The 25,567-nt window shown below is 31.8% G+C and overlaps 1 protein-coding gene and 1 long non-coding RNA gene across 3 annotated transcripts in view; both read left to right on the top strand.

Moving 5' to 3' along the window:
- Positions 1–3,389: 3,389 nt before the first annotated feature.
- Positions 3,390–9,083, top strand: LOC131851321 (beta-1,4-N-acetylgalactosaminyltransferase bre-4-like). The gene is made up of 8 exons (XM_059201810.1): positions 3,390–3,410; positions 5,257–5,338; positions 6,320–6,446; positions 6,882–6,979; positions 7,412–7,595; positions 8,170–8,292; positions 8,500–8,595; positions 8,897–9,083. The coding sequence occupies exons 1-8, from the start codon at positions 3,390–3,392 to the stop codon at positions 9,081–9,083; spliced, it is 918 nt and encodes a 305-aa protein (XP_059057793.1).
- Positions 9,084–9,510: 427 nt separating this feature from the next.
- LOC131851301 (uncharacterized) overlaps positions 9,511–25,567 on the top strand; it is a 126,531-nt gene continuing 110,474 nt past the window's right edge. For both annotated transcript variants that reach the window (XR_009357871.1, XR_009357870.1), the window contains exon 1: positions 9,511–9,798. This is a non-coding gene — a long non-coding RNA (uncharacterized LOC131851301). The remainder of the gene's footprint in view (positions 9,799–25,567) is intronic.

Genomic DNA, 25,567 nt, shown 5'->3' with positions numbered 1-25,567 from the left:
CCAAACCCCTCGTTTGAATTGGACCGGGGCGGGGATCTATCGCAGGCGACCTTCGAGTCTATATTTCTATTATATATGGGGATTATATTCTTTTTCCCTTATCTTATTTTATCCTGATATGATGATAATAAAATGGTGCATCTGCCTGTGCTAGCGGTATACGAGCGCACCAGTGAGATAATAGAGACCACATAAAGTCAAATCTGTGAGCTCGTTTTAACAAATTTACTAGGAATTTATCTGTGGTCTTCCTCCACGTCAGGTCGACACGACGTGGTAGATAACTAGGAAAATCACTAATAGGATCAATAACTGACAAAGGTCTGTAATCCCCATTACTAATAATCCCCTAATTGATATTTCAAATAAAGAATGTTATAATAAGTTTTATATGTGCACTACTAAAATATAATTAATTTTTAATCGAAAAGGTGTAAAAGGATTATGTCTCCAGGAGTATAGGTTCAGACAGAATAAACGTAGCAAATGAACTAGAATCCGTCCATTTCCTGAAGTCTCCGGATCCAAGACGATGAGGCTAATCCAGTAAATTAATTCCCGACTCAATTGAACAAGCGTCTCTGCTTGCGATAACTCTGTGACAACTGAATTGGTATTGTCTTGTCTCTATACATATATCTATTTATATGTAGGTAATGACGACATCGGTCTAGCAGTTTAGCATGCCAGCGCCGATTAACTTCAAATGGACGTAGGCTATTCCTCACGTACGCACATTGTTCGTGTAGCATTTTAACAGAGTGTTTTATTTTGTGGTAGTCGCAGATTCGATCTAAATGTAGAATAATTCATTTTATACATTATATTTTTTTATTTGCATCTACAATAATTTTTATCTGACAGAAAAAACAAAAGAAGCTGATGTCTATAGATACAGGGACGGTTGTATATTTAATATATAAAATTCTCATCTCACAGGTTTCGTGTTATACTTCTTCGAAACGGCTTGACCGACTTTGATGAAACTTTATATGTAGGTATATTCAGTAGACCTGAGAATAGGTTTATAAATAATTTTTATATCCCTAAGTGTTAGGGGAGGCTCACCCCAAAAAGTTTTTTTTACATTTTCCGACAAAAAAATATTTTTATATTTTTATGTGGTATTAAAAGACACACACACACTCGTGACCCATCCCGGCTTCGAACGGATACATTACAAATCTTTGAATTTCTCGGCTTGTTCTGTACTATAACAAACATGTATTATACATATAAACCTTCCTTTTGAATCACTCTATTGCTGACTGCATTAAAATCCTTTGCGTAGTTTAAAAGATACATAAGCGAACAGATATCAGCGTTAACTTCAATTTATACTATGTAAAGATATAATGCTTGTATTAGCACAGACAAGATAATATTACATAAAGAGTCTGTTGCACATGTTTTGGATTAGAAGAGGGTCGAACTTGGGAGCGATTGCCTTTTAAGTTTGTTTAGTAAACCACTATTCCACGACGTTGTCCGAAAATGTTAGTGTTTACTGTTATTAATAACGTCGACTGTAACCAAGCCAACATCCGATGCTTGTTTGTGACTTAACACAAGCAAAACTACAATAAAGTTTAACCAGAGTCCAGAATGTGATCACGTGTTGCAGTAAGTTTAAGTAATGAATAAAATAATGTACGCAATGTGTTTATTCATGCTTTTAAGGAAATTTACTATGGTTTGTTGGGCGAGGTGCTGTAATAGTAAGTTCAGTATAATTTATCTAATATGATTAAAAAAAATAAGAGTTTAATATTATCACAGATAATATTACATAGTACTACTTAATATAGAGGTTTTATTTAATATTTGTTAAATATTAGATAAAGCGGTCGCTTTATTTAATATTAGAATTAGAAGAATTAGAAAAGTTCAGTGGAAATAGTCGGTAGACTAGAATTGTGATGGAAATAATTGTAGAGATAATTACAAATTAACAAGCAGTTAGTAATACTTACTATATATACCTTCAGAAAATAGACTAATTTATAGAAATCTAGTTTTCAATGTATTTTTTCTGTATGTGCGTGTGTACCTCTGCCTGACTTACCAAGATTTGTAAGGTATGTTTCGGTTGAAGGGTAAGATATGGTAGTGAAATTACAAGGTATGGAGGCATGACACTTAGTCTTCTGGATTGACAACGCATGAAGTGATATATATAGATGACGATCACCATTTACCATCGGATGGCGCGTTGGTTTGTTTATATTTCAATTTCATACAAAGAATTTGTTCCAGAGCGAGATCGGCCGTCATCTTTGAACGACTGTCTGGATAAACGGGTCGACCGCAAAGTATTATGGCGTCGGTGGTTGTTTGTGCTTACACTTGCTCCAATATTGTACTGTATGTTCTTCATTAGCGCTTCTAATCAAGTGTTGCTTATTAAAAGAGTTCGGTTAGCTATTTTTATTTATTTATTTATTTATTTAGGAAGATTAACGGAGTAATTTTACATGTTACTTGTCATATCAAATTGTCCTATGCCAATTAATAATCTTCGCCAATAGTATTTTTGTTTATGTTTACTATAGATACACCGTTATGTAGATTATAGTGTCTTAATATTGCGTTCAGGACCATTTTATAGTTGCATTCTCCCCTCGAATGGATAGAAATAGAAGTAGAAATAATCTTTATTAAAAAACTTAACACAAGCACTTTTGAATAATCATATTTTTTTATTTTATCACTCATTCGGAACGCAGACTCATCACAAAAAGAACGTGTAAGAAACTTATGTATTGCTCTTTTGAATAAAAGTTACTTTAAACAAATATATGCACATTGACAAGTAAGATAGTATATGACATCTACTTGGAGTACTGAGTACTCTGTGAAATGATTTTTTCTAAAAACTGCTGTAGGTATTATAGAATTATTTAAGAAAGTACGTGTGTAATGACTCTACTGTTATTGGGGACAATATACAATGACCGTTTATCATCAAGCGGATAAATTTTGCTTTTTTTATATTAATATTTCAAATGTAGCTTGTGGCAATCACTACAACAATGCCTCTACTGTAGGAACACGCCGACCAATCCGGGGCGGTTTTGAGTATTTTACAAAATACAACAGCTGTCCATAAGAGGGCTTTTAACTCACACCATATAAATCCTGAGATTTTCATGTCCATATCTGGCGCCCAACGTAAGACACCCATCAGCTGAAATTACTTATAAACGAAAACGCTTATAAACGTTAAATTTTTACATTATAATTTTAATTTTCTCACTACCGTCCAGTTATGTATATAGATCCAATTGAAAAGAACTGATAAGAAACTAAATTGGATATTTTTTTTAAAAACCAGTTTGATTACAATGTATATGTCTAAAATTAAATGGAAATCCCGTGCATGAACAACTATGGCCATGCACGCTTGCTCAGTAAATACACACAGGATAAGAAATATACACAAACAGGAAACATAGACAAATACATACAGAATAAGAGGCATGATATGTTAGTGTTCTGGAATGTTAAGGCATGCATGGCGGGCGTCATATGATAAAGTAATGTCTGTGTTGCTTTTTATGTACGTATAAAAGCACAGATATATTTATAGGCGACTGTTACCTCATATCTGCATGGATGCCATCCAATTATCCTTATCCATCCACCATCCAAATAACAAAAAAATACGGCCTGTAAAAATACTATATATTGCTTTTAATTTATAAATATTATATATTCTACAGTCTAGTAGAGCAACAAGTGACAATCTCTACAGAATATGCTCCAGTAAATACATGTATGACAACGAAGGAAGTAAAACATACTAAAATACATGATGTAATTAAAATATCAAGAATTAAACAAAGTAGGTATCTTGTTTTGCAACAGCTTTCTATGTTGTTCTTACCTACACTTGTAATATTTCTGTCAACACTCGAGACTCTTTCATTAGTACCTATCCAGATAACATAGATTTAAGTTGAGTGTAAAGTTAGTCCACGTTACGACTCTACGCTAACACGTATTAGGTACTAATAAGCCATATAGCACACCATATAATATATATATAAATATATATGCAAGCCATATAATACTATTTTATCACTTGTGTACTGACTACCTAGATAGTCTAATAAAAATATAAATTATGTAGCGACACCTCATCGCATCATACACATACACAACGGTGAAATGGTGAGGTGATATCAGCGCGCAACAAAGCTAATTTTGGGTGGAATGGTTAATAGTTATGGGATATAGTGTCCTAATTGCAAACAATGTATCCTATAAGACCTCTACGGGGTTGCCCCAAAAATCAAGGGTGGTTAATTCTTGGTGTATTTGCCATTATTAGCTGTCCTTTCTACTTCATCCTCGTCGTAAAAAGTGATGACTTTTTACCATATCATTATCATCCCATAAAGAAACGACACTTTAACTTATATCTTGTGTTCCTCATGCGACCGTAGGACCACATAAATGACTAGTTTGAGTGTTTAGATTAGAATAACAAAAATAGTATTTTAAATTTATTATATATGCGGATGTCTGTCTGTACACACTGTTCAGGGAGACTATTGATATATGAGGTTAGATAGATGTAAGTTATCTTTTATCTCAAAATATAATCTAGAAGAGGTGAAATAGGGGACGAGTGTGTGTGCAGACGAAGTCCCAGATCAGAGGTGTCTATCTATTTATATAAGTATTACAGGTGTAGACTTTCATTTTCAAACAGTGTGCTGAAATTGATTGTAGACTGAAATGATTCTATCCTTTTTGGTAGGCTCACACAACTACACATACAGTGAGTCCATGGAATCTACCTATGTATAGGGAAGGGAGGATTTGTATTTAATTATACTTTATTATATTTTAGTTTCTATTTTAGTAATGTTAGATAATAAATAAATTATTATTATTGACTGTCACAGATCCCAAGGTGTTGCCGAGTAAGGGTCAGTAAACAAATATATATATAATATACCTATTGATATTTAATTTTCAGAACCTGTTAATGTCCATAAATTACCTGTTTGCATATTAAACAGAAGTCGACTTGGTAAGCAAATAACTTGTATATCTGTGGTCAAGTGCTTACTATCTGTATTGTATCTGTATCTGTACACATTGTGGAAATGTTATGGAGTTAAAGTTTGAAACACAGTTTGTAAACACAGTTGTGAACATTAAAGCTTTTTAAGAAAACACAAATACCTACAGTCACAACTGTTATGCCAGATAGGGCAGTCAGCATATATCATATTTTATACATAGGTAGGGTTGCCATCTTTAAGATTTGGAAACCAGGACAAGATTCCTGAAAACCCCGGAATACAGAACCCGGACATGTCAACAGGTTTTTTTAAACACAGTGTTATAAAAAACAATTAAAATATCACAAATAACCTTTTTATTTATTTTCAGATCTTGAATTTAAATGTAGTAATTTTTTATCATAATTTTAAATGACCTTAACAAAACAAAATCTTATTACAGTTTGTTACAAATTGTTTTAATAATCAGTTGGATTGTTTGTTCTTAAAATAAAAAACTAATTATTCATATACTTTAATATTAAACCTAAAAAAACACATTACCCCGGACGCTCCCCGGATGCCCTCTAAACTAGGATAAATGCTGAGAAAGGAGGATGCTAACCCTACTATAACTATGTAGCTTGTATGTCATATGTCCTATTGTCATGTCTCGGATTATTTTTATGTAATTCAATCCAAATTGGTAACTTGTCATGCTTAAGAGGAAACGCCACTATATATTCTATGTGTTTGTAGCCCAAAAATATCCTTCAATTCTAGTCCTTGGCGGGTCGGGTAGCGTACTCTGAAAAAGGGCGAGCACTGTAGATCTATATAGGACGTAGTGCTACAGGTCTAAGCACCTGATAATAGCCGAAACCCCCCAATAAAATAAAAACTGTTATTCGAGGTATCAACAGCTTTGTTATTATTTCATTATTTCAAGTTTATTGTTTTCTAATGAATTGTAATCTGTTTTTATGTTATTGTAAAATAGACATAACAATTACTAAACTTATAAAGAGTGTGTTTTTTAAGTTGATCGCAATAAAATTATCAACTATCAGTTTAAATAAAAAAATCATTATTATGGTGGAAAGATCATCTATTGAGAAAGCCTATAATGTATATATAATGTACGCTCGTAATGCTGTTTATGTAGGTAGCTTTAGAGGTGATGATTGGATGGCCTCTTATCAACAGATGGGCCGCCAACTTCTAAGCCATTCTTGATAAAAAAATAAATGTAGCGGTATTTTGATTGATTATTTAATTTTTACAAGTAGTTAATTTTATTTTAGGTCCAATCAAAATAAATGATAACGTCGGTAAAGTATTAACAGATATCAATAATGTCCCAAAGGGCGGATATTACATTCCTAAAGATTGTTATTCACGACATAAAGTTTCGATACTGGTTCCGTATAGGTAAGTAGACGTCTGTTGAGTTTTCACTGTTATTTACTGGACCAAATTCCAAAACAGACAGACAGTCAGTGACAGTCTTGGTTAAGACTATAATAGTTCAACATTATTCTGCGTCCAACTCTCTTCCTTTCCCGCGCATTTACACTGCATATTTATTACGTTGTTTTTTATTTTAATAAAATACTTTGTACTTATAATTTGTAATTAAGAAACAACAATACAAGTCAATAAGTAACTTACTAACGTTACTTACCTATTCTCTAAATGTGTACCAAATAATTTTAATTTAACTACACATTTTTACTTAGTATCTTGTAGATATGTCAATGTCAATATTATATGTAATACTTTACCTTACTTTTACTGTATTTTAATTATCAAGATGACCAAATTAACTATATTATTAATTATGATTATTAAAAAACTTTGATGTAGAGACCGAGAGGAGAATTTGGCTGCGTTTCTGTACAATATACATCCATTTCTAATGAACCAGAAGCTGGAGTACAGGATATTTGTTCTCGAACAAAGTGGTAATTCTGCCTATAGATTATATTATTAAGAATTAGACTAATATCCAAGGACAATTCACTCAGTCCAAGCTTTTGTTATGTGACTAATGGGTGTAACAACTGACAGAAAAACTTAAATACCTACTGCGACCAATACAGACATACTAATGATTGATTTTTTTATACCACGTAGGTGGCAAACACACGGCCCAACTGATGGTAAACGGTTACCGTAGCCTCTGGACCTGACTGGTCTGAAAGCTCCTCTGAAACCGCACTGTCCGAATTGTATGAAAGTCTTACCTGAACTGATCTAATATAAAGCGCAGACGGGTGCACCATTCCATTATCATCTACAAAAAAAAACTATAATTTAGCTAAAAGCTATTATTTTAAATTACAAACAGACACCTTAATTCTATACATTTGTATAAATTAATATTGTTTCCCAAGGAGTCGAACCCATTAATAAAGGTCGGTTGTTCAACGCGGGATTCATCGAGATGCAAAAGTTCGGTACCTTCAACTGTGTGGTGTTTCACGACGTGGATTTGCTGCCAACTGACTCCAGGATCCTGTACACCTGCCCGACCTTTCCGAGGCACATGTGTGCAAACATCGTCAACAAAACTGATATGTAAGAACAGGCTTATATGTACTAGGTACCACATTCAGACCAGACGGCTCATGCCAACGACGACGTTCGATTGGCTCGTTTTCAAAGAATGTAGCAACAATTACGCCAGTAGAAAGGCGTCATAAAATGTTAGGATTTCATTACAATACCCACTAAACTACCCAGTTAACTTCTTACCATATACAAATAAATGAATAAAAAATATATTTTATTATTTTAGCGAGACCAATGAACAGCGATATTCATCCGGTGAAGCTGTAAAGGTTAACTACGGCCACAGATAGCATAATATTGTTCGAGAATAAATAAAAAATAGTAGTTGACAGATTCCTACTGATTTAGGTTTTACAAACCATTATTAATAGGTCCCAAATCTTTACCAAAAAAGTAAAAAAAATAAAAAAAAAAGACTCCAACACGCTGATAACGCATAATGAATGTTTTGAAGGGAACTTAATTTTGGCGGGAAAAATAAATGACCTCTTATCTCACTTCAAACTTTTACTCTTTTCTAGAAAAGTGGTGTTACTTACAGATACATATATAATATTGTTAACTGTTGTTGAATTTTCAGTGATTTTACAAAATTTACATTCGGCGGTGTGACCTCAATGACAGTGGAGCAGTACAAAAAAGCAAATGGTCACTCTAATGTATATTGGGGATGGGGAGGCGAAGATAACGATATGTTCTGGAGGTAAGAACGTTCTGATAAAGTGAGTCGTTCGTTTCTTTGCCCAACATGCTGTGCCCTAGTTTTTTAATGCCATTCTGTGTAGGGAACTAATAGAAAATCATTTACCGATTAGTTCTTCTTCAGTTGGCGAAATTAAGAATCAAATTAACTATTCCTATAAATAATAATAATAATAACAATTGTGTGTAACATGTTTGTTTATTCCAGAATGCGACGTGCTGGTTTCCCAGTAGTGAGATACAACAAAGAAATTGCAAAGTTTAAAATGTTGCCGCATCCAAAGCAAGATCAAAATAAATACAGGTGAATACAGGGAGGTAATTATAATAGTTAATTAGTTGCTTCAACGGCTAGATACATTTACCTGAGAGCACGAACGATCGTTGGAGTATTGAAGTGTATACCTGATATCTACTACAATTAATAGCACAGTTCTATACTAGGTTTATATTAAATAAATTCAGAATATGTATTTGAGATAATTTCTGTTGTTATATTTTTTCACACACATATTATGTAATGTTTTATACGTGTTTCACAACATGTTTAATATTTCGTTTAATTATTAATATGGCACCTTTTGCATTGACTTTTTTTATTTCAGGTACGAACTTTTAAAAACATCGTGGTCAAGGCAAAAAGGCGATGGTTTGTGCAATGTGGAATACAAACTGCTCTCAATTGCACTGCATAATTTATATACTCACCTATTAATTAATGTAAATCCGTACAAAGAAAATATTACTGAATTGAATATAAAATGGAGTAAAAAGAAAGTAGAGGTAGTATAGATTTGTCATTTTTTTGTATTCTTCTTTGCTGTAATAATTATATGCGTATAACGGAACACAAACGTGTTCCAGTGTTATCTGAACTCGCTGGGAATATTTTACCCAAAATAAGGGTACTGTAAATTTGCAATATAACTCTTGTTATACATAAATTGTTAAATTTTTATATTAATTAATGATGCTAAACTTATTTAATAAATGTTGCTATAGGTAACTTTTAAATCCAATTAAATTAATTAATATACATCTAATGAGTTTTCCAGTTGTACTATTTTTTTCTTGCCACCAGATAATAATAAACATTGTAGGTACATCTATTCAAGTCTAATAATAAAAAATGTTTAATTTTTAGCCCTGTATAAATATCTAAATGTATCTGTCAAGTAAAATAGAATTGTATTCTGGCAATGTTCTCTGCTTCGATGAAATGAAACGTCACTCAGTTGAATAATGCGGTTTGCGGTAGATGGTAATCGTTACGTCTCTGTTTACCGCATTTGCTATTAAATATCGCACTTTCACTGCATTATTATTTGGATGGTGTAAAAAATTACATTAGAATATCCTAAATTTGTTAGCACGTGAACGTTTGTGTTGTCGAGACGTGAATGTTATAAATAATAAGTGCGGTTTTTCTGTATAGACTTTTTTTGCAAGAATTTCGTCCTGATTTTGACGCAACTTGTCCAAAATTGCCTGGAACTAGATCGTAAAGGTAAGTGAATAGTTTAAAATAGTTGGTAATCGTACAACGCGTATATATGTTTGGTTCCAGGTGTTCTAATTTTAGACAGCATAAACTTGAACCTGTATTGAAATTCCGCATCTATAACTGTTTTGTGCAAAACTGAGCCTTCTAGACTAGGTTTTAATAGATATACATAAATACTTCATTAATTAATTTAAAACTTGCCTGTATATTTGATTTGCTGCTTTATTTATTCTCTTTAATGTTTTTACTGTATAAACTGTTGTTTTTTTTATTGTTTTTCTCAATATTAATTACATTTTCATGTTTATATAATCATATACCAATTTAAATTGGGTCATCCTTCCAGATCCTTCATCTATATGACTCAATTTTATAAAAAATAAATTATAATATTAGGTAAACATTGCAATTGTTGATTAAACAGGTAGCATTCTAGTATATATACTGTCCTACAAACAATAAAAACAGTATAAAGTTATATAGGCAATAATAATGTTTTGTTTCTTTTGTAATCTGTGAGTATTATTTTAATTAGGTTTATTGAAGTAAATATTGTTTATTTTATGGAATTTAAGTATTCCATTTTTAAATTCTATCATAAAATGAAATAATATTAGTGTTTAAAAAACAGTTGAATTAGTAAGAAGTTACATAATAAAGCTAAACAATACTATATTTTTACATAACAAATATTAATCTTTATTTAATATTTTTTTTTTTAATCTAATACCATCCTATTGTAAGCAGTAGGTATGTAATATGCCACAGGTAACTTTATTTATAATATAATGTTCATTAATTATATTAATATCTACCATTTTACGTTACAAATGGCATATTAGTTTAGTAAAAAATTATCATAGTATTCCCCTTATCATACATGTCACTGATATACTTAGCAGCATTGAGGTTTACATGTTCTTAAATTGTTAGTATATTTGTATAGTTATTTACGTTTGTTAAACATTGAATGTTTATATCAAGGCTATAATAATGGTAAATTATAATTTGTAAATATTTTAAAGTTTATTTTCCTTTGAAATTAAACAAGACAACTATTTTTAATTTAGTTATTTCAAATTTTTGTGTCAAGTTGTTAGTATGGTAAAGACAATTTTTATTATATTACGAGTTAAGGTATATACCAGTGTCTGTCGTACAAAGGGTTTCTCTATTAGTCCCTCTATTATCAGTGTTTAATATTGATAGACACTACCAGTGCCAAAATGAGGTTTCCTTTGAACTTTATTTTATTATAATTCTGTAAATAACATCTTCATTGTTTTTACTTTCTTGCCTCTAAAAATATATTCCTCTATACAACTTAATAGAGTGTCTTTCTTCTATATCATCTATGCATTATTTATAGTCTATAGATATTATCACATATAGACAATGTTATTATGTCTTAATAACTGTTTAGATAAATATTCATATAAATTGGGAATATTTTTTTCTAATAAATAATAGTAGCAAATAAGAATGTGTCGGAAATTTTTACTTAAGATTAAAGCTTTAAAGTAGATTTCCAATAATTTAATTAGAGTTAATACAGTATGTTATTGAGACATGTATGTTTTCTTTATTATTTAAATTTATAAGGATATTGAACCAAGAACATATATTTAATAATAGTCAAGAAGCTTCGGAGTGTTTAGAAACAATCTCCATTTGTTGGATGCTGGCATTGTTATTGGTATTATAGTCCATATTATATGTATAATCATTACATAAAATACACAGATATATATATATAATAATAATAATAATATTATAATAATCTTTATTTACTGCTCACAAGGAAACTTACAATATTAAACAAAGTAACAAAAGTATGTATTTAATCTTACAAGCTATTCCTTGTGAGAGTCTGGAGTCTGAACTAAGTAATATATATACACACACACAAACGTTATATATTTTTTGCTTGTTACAATAACCATTTTAGTTATATTAGTTCTTTGTTGTAATAATCACTAATCTGTCTGTGACAAAGATTTAAAAGTTTAACCTACATAATTGTTTATGCGTAATATGTATTAACAACTGGCTGGATAAATATACGTCATTTATGTATGATATATCCTAATCATAATAATATTATAAATGCGAAAGTTAGTGAGCATGGATGTTTGTTACTCTTTCACGCAAAAACTACTGAACGGATTTTAATGAAATTTTACAGTCTATATTTTTTATTGAAATTTAATGCGGGTGAAATCGCGGGCATAGCTAGTAAAAATATAGTGATAAAACAAAAGTGTATAGATACGTTCTGTGCTAAGTACTAATGAAATAGTTCCATTAATATATTTCATTCTCAAGGCAGGTATCCCCACTACTGCTGATTAATGATAATGATTCATGTAGTGTAGACATATTTAGTTGACCCTCAGGAACCTCTAGGTCTGATTCAGAGCTCTAGTGTGATTGATTACGAAATTCCTAAGTGGTTTTTTTTATTCTTGACCCTATTTTGTTGGGGTCGCAGACTCTGATATTAGGGTCGACGCTATTTGTCATTAGGTAAAAATAAGTAGCTATATAAAATGTAGTTATAGAAAGAGAGGATTCTTAATTGGGACTAATGACCTAGTTGTTAGCAATGTAACATGCAAGGTCAATTTCTGGTAAATTCGCCACTATGGGCTAACTGACCTGTCTTCTTCTACTGTTGGCGCAGGCGAGTTCACCATTACGTAGTTATTAATCTAATAAAAATATACAGTAACATTTTTATGTAATACTAGCTGTCCCGGCAAACGTTGTTTTGCCATATAAATTGATAACGCTATAAAAAAATAGGGGTTGGGGATTGAAGGGTGAAAATTTAGGGTTATATTTAATTTTGCCCAAAAAATAAAACAATAATGTTAGGGGTGGACAACTCTTATCACTTAGGGGTATGAAAAATAAATAGTAGCCGATTTTCAGACCTACTGAATATGCATATAAAATTTCGTAAAAATCGGCCAAGCTGTTTCAGAGGAGTATGGTAACTAACATTGTGACACGAGAATTTTATATATAGGATTCTTTTAGATATAAGATATTATTTAAAAGATTCTTCAGTGACAACCACGTAATCCACATGATATGACTGACCGTAAAATGACCTTTGATTATAATAATATCTCAGCCAGTCCCTAACAGCGCATTTATTATGGGTAATATAATGTATGTAAATATGTACATACATAATATAGACAGAAAACACCCAGACCGATACAAACAATCATACTCATGAATACAAACGTTTGTACCATGCAAGGAATCGAATTGGCGACCATCGGAAGTAAGGCGGTGTGCTAAATCGCTTGATCACCGAGGCCGTCAATTATATAGTGCGGATAACGGATTGTGAATGACTGAAATTCTGATGATGATGACCACAAAGTTGTTTTTTTAAATCGTTTACGTTAATGATATGCAGAAAGTGACAGCAACATAGCTGGATGTTGCTGTTACGTTCTATCACATGCGGTACCGATGGATTCTCTCTCTTTAGCTATAGTTATTACTTCTCTAAGCTTTCCTTGTAGCGCCAAAATGACTGATCTTAATAATAATAATAATCTCAGGACAATTCACACAGTGCCATCTAGTCCCAAGTTAAGCTAATTAAAGCTTCTGTTTTGGTACTAGATAATTGATACAAATACATAGAATAATATGATAATATGATATAAATACATACATATTTTACATAGAAAATACCCAGACCATTCATGAGTATGATTGTTTGTATACAATCATACTCATGAATGTTTGTGTAGTGCGAGGAATCGAATCCACGACCATTGGCAGCAAGGCAGTGTGCTAAACCGCTAGAGCAGCGTGGCCGATCTTTAATGTTATGAATTAAAATTTCCACAAGAAACCCAATCTTCGATCGTGACAAAATTGTAGAAATAGGCACGGAAATATTTTATCGATTTCAGAAAGAACTATCAAAATCGGTTCGGATTAGTAAAATTATTATATTAGTAATAAGATAGATACAGTCGAATTTAGAACTTTATGTTTCTGTTTACGGTTAAAGTGTGGTGTGTTTGCGTTTAGTATAGAACATTGAGGTACCTTAGAGTTTAATTATCATGCACCCCAATTTTGTTAATGTATTCACATATGTAGATACTTTTGCTAATGTATGCTATTGCGTGCTATGCCGTGTATGTTCTCGATACATATGTACGTTACGTAGAACGTGTTACCTTTTAAGCCTAATACCCGTGTATAATAATACGTCTGTGGGGAGAATGGGTTTGTTGATAATGGCAACCCCATTGCTAAATTGCTATTTGGCAAGATGGGCTAACTAACTTGACATCATGTTTATTTCATCATATTCCACTGGTGCCCCGCAAGCGTAAATCGTTTGAGCAGGCGGGAGCATCATTTCATCATATTAATCATTTTATACATAGAAAACACTCAGAATTACAAATACTTACACGGTTCGAACATTTGTATTCATGAGTATGAGTGCGAGGAATCGAACCCGCGAACATCAGTGCTAAATTGCTAGACCACCAAGGGCGTCAAATATTATAAATGTGAACTTTAAAATTTGCACCAGACGGAATCGCACCTTAAGTTCTTTATTTTTTTTAAAACCATCAAATTGTGGTTGCGTTGTCATTAATTATATTTTTTCCTTTTCCAGTGTACCAGTGAACCCCTGACCTATCCCAACCGCACTTCCCGAGTTATCCCCTGAAACATAACGCCATAGCGACTATGGCGGGGTACAAACGAAAATTATTATCCGTCCTAATTTTTGTAGTAGCGTGCTTAGTGACTTGCAGCATGTATTTATATGCGTTCAGAAAGTATTATAGCAAGAACCAACTGTATATGTTGGGTAGTATATTTACTTATTAAATGTTTTTTCAATAATTAAATTAATGACTGATTTTGTGTGACCATTCTTTGAACTCATAAATTATAGTTCATCTAGAATATTCTAGAACATATATTTAAACGAGAGAATGCTTTTATTAATGGTCACAATTACCAAAAAATTATTAGAAAAAGGACTTAAAGGCTATATCCTATGGTGCAGTGCACATCTTTTTAAAAATGGCAATAATTTTACACTACAAAATGAGGCATAGTTTCATTAAAAATATAATATAAAAAGATATATAAGGCAAGAATAATAAGTGTAATAAAAAATAGGAAATTTTGTGTACAAAATCACTAAAAAATAAATTAAAAAAAACGAAAGGCAAGGGATCTCCACGACATACATATGTTACTGTTTTGGTCTGAAGCCAGTGCAATCTCTCATCTCCTGAAAAGTGACAGGGGCGTACCAGTTATATACACAGTGTTATTCACGTCTGTGCTTTTTTCAAATCATTTGTTACAGTATGTACGCAGAGCAAAATTCTAAACGAAAAGTTTTTATTAATATAATAATTGTATCACGTTTTGGTACTCGTTATTTATTTTCAATATATACATATGTAATTATAACTGGCATTACAGTCATTAATGTTTGTACGAAAATAAAAAAAAGCTATTGCTAAAAAAGCTAGTGTAATATACCTGTACAAGGCAACAAACTTACACATTTGTAGGGGTAAAATTACTTTTTCAAAGGAGTTTAATTGCTTGTTTTAATATAGGGATAAAAGTGATATATTATTTGATTTATGGAATAAAATCATAACCAAAAAATCAGCAATTAATTATTTTAAGGTTTGGTAAAATGTGATGTTTTTTTGTTATCGTGTTTCTGTGCAACACATGTATCTTCCCAGAAGGCACACTGGCTACTCTGTCGTTCTAGATTTTCTATAATGAATAATATTTGTCTACATTTTCCTTCTATCTTGATGGCAGACATTCAAACCACAGATAATTTACCTTGCTCCGTAAAGAAGAAAGTATACAGTCTATAGCTAGACTAAATAAATAAAGACTTATGAGGACCTACTGTACTATGCTAGCTGACATACCGAGATTTAATATTTAAGTTGCTATTATGTTGTTGACAAAAATTTACTGTAATGTTGCAATTATATTATCCTACACAAATTGTATTGTTTTGGATGAATAAATAAAAATAAAAATAAATATTATTTAAATCGTGGATCATACTAATGTATACTGTAATTTTATGTTCATGATTTGCTACAGAGCAAACATTACAATCGCGGGCGCCTTCGTAATACTTGAGTAAATGTTTACATAAAGTAAAATAGCTACATTGCTGAAACTGTATGAATGAATCGTGTTAGTTTCATTAGATGTATTATAATCAGGGGCCCACAAGGACATACCTTTCATTATTATGGTAATATATGTCTCTCTAAACAATAATGACAATAATGTCTATTGTTTCCTGTTGTATATACCAATGTGGTATGTAGCGGCTGCGACTAACGTGTAATGCCGCGACAAATCGCACATTAGTCGACGTTGTAATACTTTGTAAATAATGTCATTTTTGAAAACTCAATGTCAAATTTTCAAAACACTTCTGATTCTATTGTTTTAGAAAATTTTGTGGTATTAGTTACAGTTGGTGTTTAAATTTCGAATGCTGTCAGTGTACATTTTATGGTTATAGAATTAAAGGAAACATTTTAAAGTGTTTTACTTTATACTATTATATTATTATATAAAATAATTATGGAAATTGTAGATATAAAATATATTGGCCAATTCCTAGCCCTGTTTTTGTGGAAAATATTATAAAATATACTGCGAAATTAATTACTGACAGTTTTGATGAAAAATAAAATATTTGACATTAAATTTATTTGACGAGTAGTTTTTCATGACACGTGTATATTCACACAGAGACATGAATTTAGAAAATGAAAATATTAAGTTTTTGGAGATTTGATACCTGGCATTTAAATTATATTTTTACGTATATATTATATTAGGATATTAGAAAAATCTACAAATATACTCTTTGGTAAATATGGTTTGAAGTACCATTAGTGAAAGCATTCTGTTAATCAAACTAATCCTTTTAAAAAATTACTGCATTGTACCGGTTCGTGTGTAATGAATAGCTAACCTTGTGGAATTTTTTGCCAGAAACTATTAAACCATAGCAATCTTTAACGTTGAAATTAGTTTTTTTTGTTCGTATATTCGAAGCAATTTGTTAGGAAGAATAGATATGGGGTTGAGCCACAAATGTTATTTTAGAAAATGACTGGTACATGTTTGGCGCATAAAGAACATGATTTATTTTAAACTGTTTACTTTGTGGTTTGTGATTCCAATGATCTTATTTCGGTCGCCTCGTCGTCTGGCAAGTGTAGTACTTCAGAAGTAATACATAACTCTTGAAATGGGTACGTTAGTACTTTCGCATTTTTTCCAATTGTATATATACATATATACCTTGATTAAAAAAATATTTAATGACCTAACCCAATAAAAGCCAAATAAAAAAAGTTTCATAGATCTGGCTTCAAAAATGACGAATTTACCCAAAATCATTCATCCCCTATTTTATTTTACTCCCTTAAGGGTAATTCTTTACAAATTTTGAATGTCATATTCATTTATATTTAATCAACAGCGTCAAAAATAAGTTTCAAGCTTCTAGCTTCAAAAATTACTTTCATCCCCTATTTTATTTTACCCCCTTAAGGGTAACATTTTTATAAAATTTATGGCCTATTTATTTATATTCATTCAACAGCCTCAAAAATCAGTATCTAGCTTCAAAAATGACGAATTTAAATAAAAACTTTCATCCCCTATTTTATTTTACCCCTTAAGGGTAAGATTTTTACAAACTTAGTATGTCATATTTATATTTAATCAACAGCCTCGAAAATAAGCTGCAATAATAACGAATTTACATAAAAAAAATTATTAATTTATTTAACCCCCTTAAAGGTAACATTTTTAAAAACTATGTATGTCATATTTATTTATATTTAATTAGCAGCTTCAAAAATAAAAATAAATTCGCATTTTTGAAGCTAGAAATAGAGCATCTATTTCTAGCTTCAAAAAAGCTATTGCTAAAATTCTTCCATACAATCTTTCATCCCCAATTTCGACCCTTTTTTCACATTAAAATATAGCCTATGTCCTATCTCAGGGTCTAGACTATCTGTGTACCAAATTTCATTTAAATCGATTCAGTAGTTTTGGCGTAAAAGCGAGACAGACAGACAGACAGAGTTACTTTCGCATTTATAATATTAGTAAGGATTAGAGGTTGCATGTGTGGACCTCGCGAGGCTCGCGGGTTATTGAAGCTATTTTTTTTATTGATTAATGATTGAAACAGCGCCCGATGCTCAATGCATTTTTTTAAATTTTCCGATGATGACCTCGCCGGTCTAGCGGTAGTAGCACATTGTTTCACTATCGATGTTCGAATATTTTTCCTAACGGTTCAGTTCAGTCTACACAAATATGAAGAGAACTCAAGAAGAAACTTGATGGAGTTCTTTATTTTTAAAGATGTTTCCTTTTGTAAGAAAATGATACAACACTCCAATAAAAATTGTAAAATTATAAACGTGGAGATATCTGATATGACTTTATGAGTATTTGCTGTCTGTTGTGTGTACATTAATTAAGCCATCTTCATTGTTAAAAGTCACGAGTGGTCGCGTGATTATACCATACTTACCTGTAATAATGTCTTGGAAATATCTAAGTATATATACCTAAGGGTATTTAATGTTTGTGTTGAGGTAGGTACAGATACATTGACCTACTTATTTTTAATAACAATAATGTAAAGTTTTGTACATTTTATATTATTGGAAAAAATTGCAAACAGGCTGCCGACAGGTTTTTTTTCGGACTACTATAATGCTGTTGGCTGCAGCTGGTATTTACAGCTTCACCACGATAGGGGGCGAGTGCAGATGGCACTCCAAACCGGCGGAAGGACTTATGGAGCGGCTGAAGGCCAACTCCCGCCTGACAGATACGACTTTAGTCTGAGGTCCGCTAGAGATTCAACCTCAGCTGCAGTAGGAAGTAGAAACCATCGTCTATATACTATATGAACAGTAACACGGTAATCACGTTATCCTGTTAGTATGATGTCATAATATGATAGAGAATATAAATTAAAATACCTATAATGTTTTTAAGGGTCGGCTAGAATCGAATGGACGACTAAGTCGGGAAGATAAACTATTTAGTCCACGATGCTTTCAGTTACGTGTTATGTAACCAGTACAGTTTTGACGCATCCCTCCTAATTTTATTCACAACATAGTAATTATGTTAGCATCGGCCGGATCGTTTGACTCTACATAACTATTCAACAAACATTGTTTATGTTGTAATATACACCATATTACAACATGTTGGCTATAGGTGTGTTACAAAATATATACATAATATATACGTTATGAATAAATTAAAAAAGCGTTTTATATACTCTATAAACCGCGATGCTATAAAGTAGATAATAATTACTAACTCAATGAATTGTACTGATTATTGTTAAAAGTTAATAAAATTATAATCGGATTACCTACTTAAGTAAGGCAAGTTGGTCCGATTATTTAATTTTTTTTTTAATTAGCTTTAATTATATATCAATATAGTGACTATATATAGTCACTATATTGATATATAATTACTGCTAATTTAAGAGAAATGTGGCTTCGTTGATCTAGCAGTAGCACACCGTCTTATTTACAACGGTCGCGGGTTCGATTCCTTGAACAATAAACATTTGTATTTATGAATAAGATTGTGTGTATTAGTCTGGGAGTTTTCTACGAATATTATGTATGTAATAAAATAAAAATAAGTATTTCTATCAGTTGTCTAGTGCCCATAGCACAAGCTCTGCTTAGCTTGGGACTAGATAGCGCTGTGTAAATTGTACAGGATAATTATGATATCGAATGAAATTGCAGTAATATATTATACATAGATCTAAGACTGGAGATAACGCTTTAAAAATCATCCAAACTCTTTGAGAACCGATATTGCTTAAGGCCGTGTATTGACAATCGATCATATTGGACACCGCCCAAAAGGATAAACAACCCAAATTCTTAAATTTTGTTGACTATTTTATGATTGAAGTTTTTAGTTAGTTTTATGATTGAAGAAAATACAAGTTGCAGCTTTCAGAAAAACAGAATTGTAATATCTTAATACTGTCTAATTAAGATTCATTTCATAACTATAATGATAATAATAACTCAGGAAAATTCATACTAGTAGTCATATTATTATTAAATGACCAATACTGTATTTAGCATCCATAGATAAAGCTAAACGTAGTATGTTACCTACCTACCCATATGTTTTAATTTATGTGCATAACATTATATAGCGTGCTTATAATACTAGCTAAATGCAGTATAAGGCAAGTTGCGAATTCAAGTCTGTATTTAATGTTAATTAAACGAAATATAGGTAGTATAGTAATAGAACACCTATCAGAGGTATATTATTAAGAATGCTTAAATCAAAATTATTAACTCGATTGTGATTGTTTTTTTTGAGGGTTGATAATGGAATGGTGTCTTCACCTGCGCTAATGGTATACACTGTACACACAACGGTCAGGTTAGTTAGCCCATCGTGACAAATTCACCAGAAATTTAACATGATGGTTTCCAGGGGGAACCGCGTGGAGCCCAACTTGACATGGTACATTGCTAGCAATGTGGCTATTAATCCACATTACTAACTAATCATAAATTAAAAATTATACTCTAGATTTACCTGTTACGGTAAAAGTAATTAAGGCTTGGAAATTTCGAGATAATCTAATAAATGTAATTGTTACTTCACTTGTGTCATGTCTAGTCCCAAGCTAAGCAAAGTTTACGCTAGATACCGATAGAGAGGGACGTGTAGACTTTCTGAAAGTCAAGCTCACTAAAATTATGCGGTAATATAACGATTTTAAGGCTAACAAACTGATTCTTCGAATGTGTTTATAGTAACAATACTAAGTTATTTTAACGAAATTTACAACGCCCAATATTTCCTTTAGAACCCAACATTTCAGCGCGAACAAGCGATATTGCCGACGGAAAAATTTCATAAATCTGCTTATTTGGGGGCGCGTTTCGTATTTCGTGACATTGAATAAACACAGTCGAAATAGAATGTCAATCTGCTGTGTCAATACTGTAAAATTACTCGGAGCTCAAGTATGTATGAATTCCAATCTCGACTTTAATCGATACGGACTTGTACTTGACATAATCTTCTTTAAATTTCAACCTATTTAAAAATAACGAGCTTCTCAATATATCTTGTATTTTTTGCGTGTTGCGTACCGTCTAAGCAAATTCGTGATAATTTTGAAGATTCAGCTTCCAATAAACAGCAGTTATGTGCGAATTGGTGGTAGGTAGGCTGATTAAACTTGTTTTAATTACGATAAAATATATATTTTTTAGGCTATTGTCACGTGCTAAGACGTGTAACACTGCGACCTGTATTGTGCTCGCCCTTGTTCAAAGTACGCTTCCTAGACCCGTGAGGACAAGAATTGAAGGATATTCTTAGGAGCGATGGTTTTTATCATCTCAGGATAGATTATTACATATGGTAAGTATTGTATTTCCGCAAGGAGCCCCTTAAAGCAACACCCGGATCACAAGTCCTGGCAACTGCTCGAAATTTCCTTCTCAAACACACGATGGACCGGACACCCGCACGGTAAATGCTTGGAATGCTAAGAAGTTTCATCTCGTCTTATTAGTAATTTCTAATTATTGCTACGAATTTTCGAAAGAAAATATAAATTGTACTCCTAATTGCTCTTTTTAGTAGTGAAAGATTGCTTTTGTAACATAACCATTTTGTAATTTTAAAACATATTCGTATTTAATTAAATTCTAAAATAAACATTATATTCCGTGTCACATGTCCAGGAAGTATGTTTGAATCACAATTCCAAAATAAACTTATTTTTAATGTAGGTCAATTTAGTCAAGTTTTTATTCAGAAATTAAGGTAATAACCAATTAATATTAAATATTGATATTCAGTTTTCGCGAAGGGATTGCGTAACATACATAAAAACCTTTGAAACCACTCCCATTGACAAAATATAGAGAATAAAGAAAGGAAAGTACTCCACCGGCAAGACCATAAATAATATAGATAACTCATTCCGGTTGAAAAATTACCGTCATTAAGTTGTACAACATTGCTGTCATATTTCGGCCGAATTACTGACTTACTACAACTGTCTTCACGTATATTCTTTCATAGATCATTGTAATGTTCCACTGCCTTATATTAATACATAGACAGGGTTGCCAAACTTAAAATAATTCGCGTTCTATGAAGAAATGAAACATTTGATAAATTCTCGTATATGAGCTCAATTTAGCCTCGTACATCATAGTACTTTAACCTATTTTCATTGGTCAAAATACTAACATGTACGTCGAAAATGTGCCCGTATCAAAGGCCAAAAATATTTGTACCCGAATCCCTGTGCAGTTGATAGCCCTCTAATAGGTATGCGAGGCTCGACACGAAATTGTGCCCCATTTCCGTCGGCTGAGGTCATGATAATTACTATGCAGATGGTGTCTGATTATTTTTCTATTGAATTATTGATAACAGTGTCCAAATTCTGGTGCGTATTACGATTCCAATTCGGTGATAACTAATCCAAATAAACCTTATCGTAATTGGTATAAGTTTCACTTTTAGTGGTTACAGAAATGAATCGTATATTAATGTAATTTACTGATTTCTGTCTGCAGCTTTGTTCTTTTTGGAGCAATAGCATCTTAAGTTCTGCATCCTAAATGCTAAATATATACCTAATACCTTTGATCGATTATAGATCCTATTAAGTAGTGAAATCGTAACTGACAAACAAGTACTCTTTTGTATATACAATATTATTTTCCGTGCTTTCATATGCTTTGTCTCTACCTTCAGCTCAAATTTTATTATTGTCATCTGTTCAGCTATTTAGTCATGAAAAAATAACAAACAAACACACTTTCATGCACGCACTTATAATATTATTAAAATGGATTAGATATGATATTAAACAATATCCATTAATAGGTTTTACAATTAATCTTTCTTTTAGTACAACACTATTGTATGATTATTGTACATGTGTATTTTCTTTGGTAAACTATTAGTTATTTAATTTTTCCCTTAATTATTATAGAGAATTTTTTTACAAAATATATTAACAAGTAATTTAAAAACAATTGGTTTACGTAGTGATTTATTAAGTAAATTTAAATAAATATTTATATAAAGTAACAGATAAGCTTTTATATTTGTTATTTAAAGACATTCTTTAGGTATTAATCGAGTAAATAATTGTGTTTCATTTTTGCTATTATTTATCCGTAAGTACATAATCCATACTATAATAGAGAGGTAAAGTTTGTAAGTTTGGATGTTCGGAGTAATCTCCGGTAGTACTGATCCGATTTAGAAAATTCTTTTAGTGTTCGATAGCTCATTTATCAGGGAAGGCTATAGGCTATATACATCACGCTACGGCCAATAGGAGCGGTATTGCAATGAAAAATGTTGAAAAACAAGGGTAACTGACACAAATGAAGTTGCATAGGTCAGCTTGTATTATATAGAACGAAATTATATAACTCGATAAATAAATACTATAACTGTCAATACTCTGTCATTTAATTTTGAACTTTGCATCTATAGATTAGGTGCAATATTCAAATGATACGCAATGTTAATATTGAGACTGAAGTTACGAACCGATCGATGGGAGTAGTCAGCTGTGATTGACTGTGTATAATTACAATGCGATGGCAGACATCCCAAGATCTCCCCTTCTGAATTATTAATATTCTTTTTTTGACCTCATTTCTGCGTTTGGTTACATCTTTATTCTTCTTATAGTCAATCATTACAGAATCTAAGAGGCAGGCTTATTTCAATAAGCTTTTTTCCCGCTGTATCACAATTAGCTTTAAAACGCGGCTTGGCCCACCTTAATATTTATTTTGTAAATTGTTGGTTGATGGTCTATAAACTGTACCTATTTATTATTTGTAATAATAACCCTGCTAAGTTCAAGGAAAATCGATTGACGCAGTAAATAAGTTTCATATAATCACCTTTTCTCGCACTGCATCCCCCTATAATATTTTCGCTAGAAACAGAAGCCCATAACAATATCCAGTTATTTCTATATATCAAGATTCGTAACATTCGATTCAACTGTTTAGATTTTAAAGGAAAACAGTTTCTTTTGCTTTTATACTATCAGCACAGATAAGAGAATGTGCGTATAATCAAAATTAGGATTGTGAAACTAAAACGTATACAATAAGTATACTAATCTGAAAATGTTAGAAACGTAATACAGACAAATTAAAGTTATTACCCTCTTTTATACTTCGTAGTCGGCTAAAAAGTGTATTATGAGTATTGAACATTACCTAAGATTGGAATGAGAGTGAATACATTACCAAGGTCATAAAACATTTCCATCCGTTGTGATGGAAATGTTTGACCTTGTCTCGGCTTGGCTTCATTATATAATGTATCCAGCACTTTATTCGTTACCTACAGTCTAAATCCTCTGACACTGAACAAGAATTGTTGCAAGATTGAACGTGTAAGTGGTCTTTTATATTAAACTATCTACACACGACACTAGAATCAGGGGAAATATCGGAGCAATAGTGGTGAGGGTTTTTTTTCTTATAGATGATAATAAAATGGTCCATCCGCCTGCGCTAATGGTTCACGCTAGCGGGACACCAGTGGAGGATGATGAATTTATCACGATGATTTCCGGGGGAAGTCAACCTGATATGGTACATTGCTAGCAATGGGGTTATTAGTCCACATTACTACAACCCCGTTCCCTTCTAGTTGTGAGGGGAAAATCTACTAGCAGGCACACTTAAACGGCCTACATTAACATCAGGTGTAACATTGGACTAGGAAAGGGATAAAATGGATTAGCTGCACAATATTTAAAGTCGACCCCAAATACGCTACACACCCGGCGATCTAGGAAATGATTCAAGACAATCCCTACCGCTCTTACGATATTGTCTATGATTTCTTGGGTCGTGTGTAGAATGTTTTATTAAATACTAAGAAATTTGCCGTATTCAGTTCTCGTGTTGCGAATCAACCGTTTATTTATATCTACACAAAGCTATCCCCAAATTGGCCGGATGGATCTTTGAACGGCCAATAAACGAAAATATAATGGAGCCTCGTCAACTTTGGAAATGGTCTAACATAACAATGTACATAACAACAAATACCAATATTTTGTTTTGCAGAGAAAATAAATTATTATACTATTTGTACCTTGCTTTGTTTCTTGTGTATGTTTTATATTAAGCGCAAATTAGTTTGTATGATTGTACCTTACTTTAAGGAGAACAATTATAAGTTTACATTTCTTTTCAATTCATAAATATTATTTTAATTAACTATGAATATATATGTTTGCTGCGCTTTTAGGCAATATACAGGAAAAATAAAAATATGTTAAAAATATATCTGATTTTGCATAGTGGTGGAAACGAATACGCTTCTATTATATGAATATAGATTGAAACACGGGTACCGGATATCTTATGAATAATTAAAGAATATAAGTATGTTCATTCATTTGTGTATATTCAATACAAATGCTGCATTTTGTTAGTTTATTGTCAATTGAATAGTTTATTGTCATTAGAAGTTATTGTCAATATATATATATATATGTATAATACGTTTCAGTTATATCATTTAAATAAAGACTAATACGCGGTTGTTATTATGGTGAATTCGCCTTGATGGGCTAATTGGCCTGGCTTCAGGC

The sequence above is a fragment of the Achroia grisella genome, unplaced genomic scaffold (genome assembly GCF_030625045.1).
Source record: "Achroia grisella isolate CSIRO2021 unplaced genomic scaffold, CSIRO_AGI_Agris_v1 utg782, whole genome shotgun sequence".
Lineage (NCBI taxonomy): Eukaryota > Metazoa > Arthropoda > Insecta > Lepidoptera > Pyralidae > Achroia > Achroia grisella.
The sequence above is the reverse complement of the archived record's forward strand: the minus strand, read 5'-3'. Positions and strand labels throughout refer to the sequence as shown.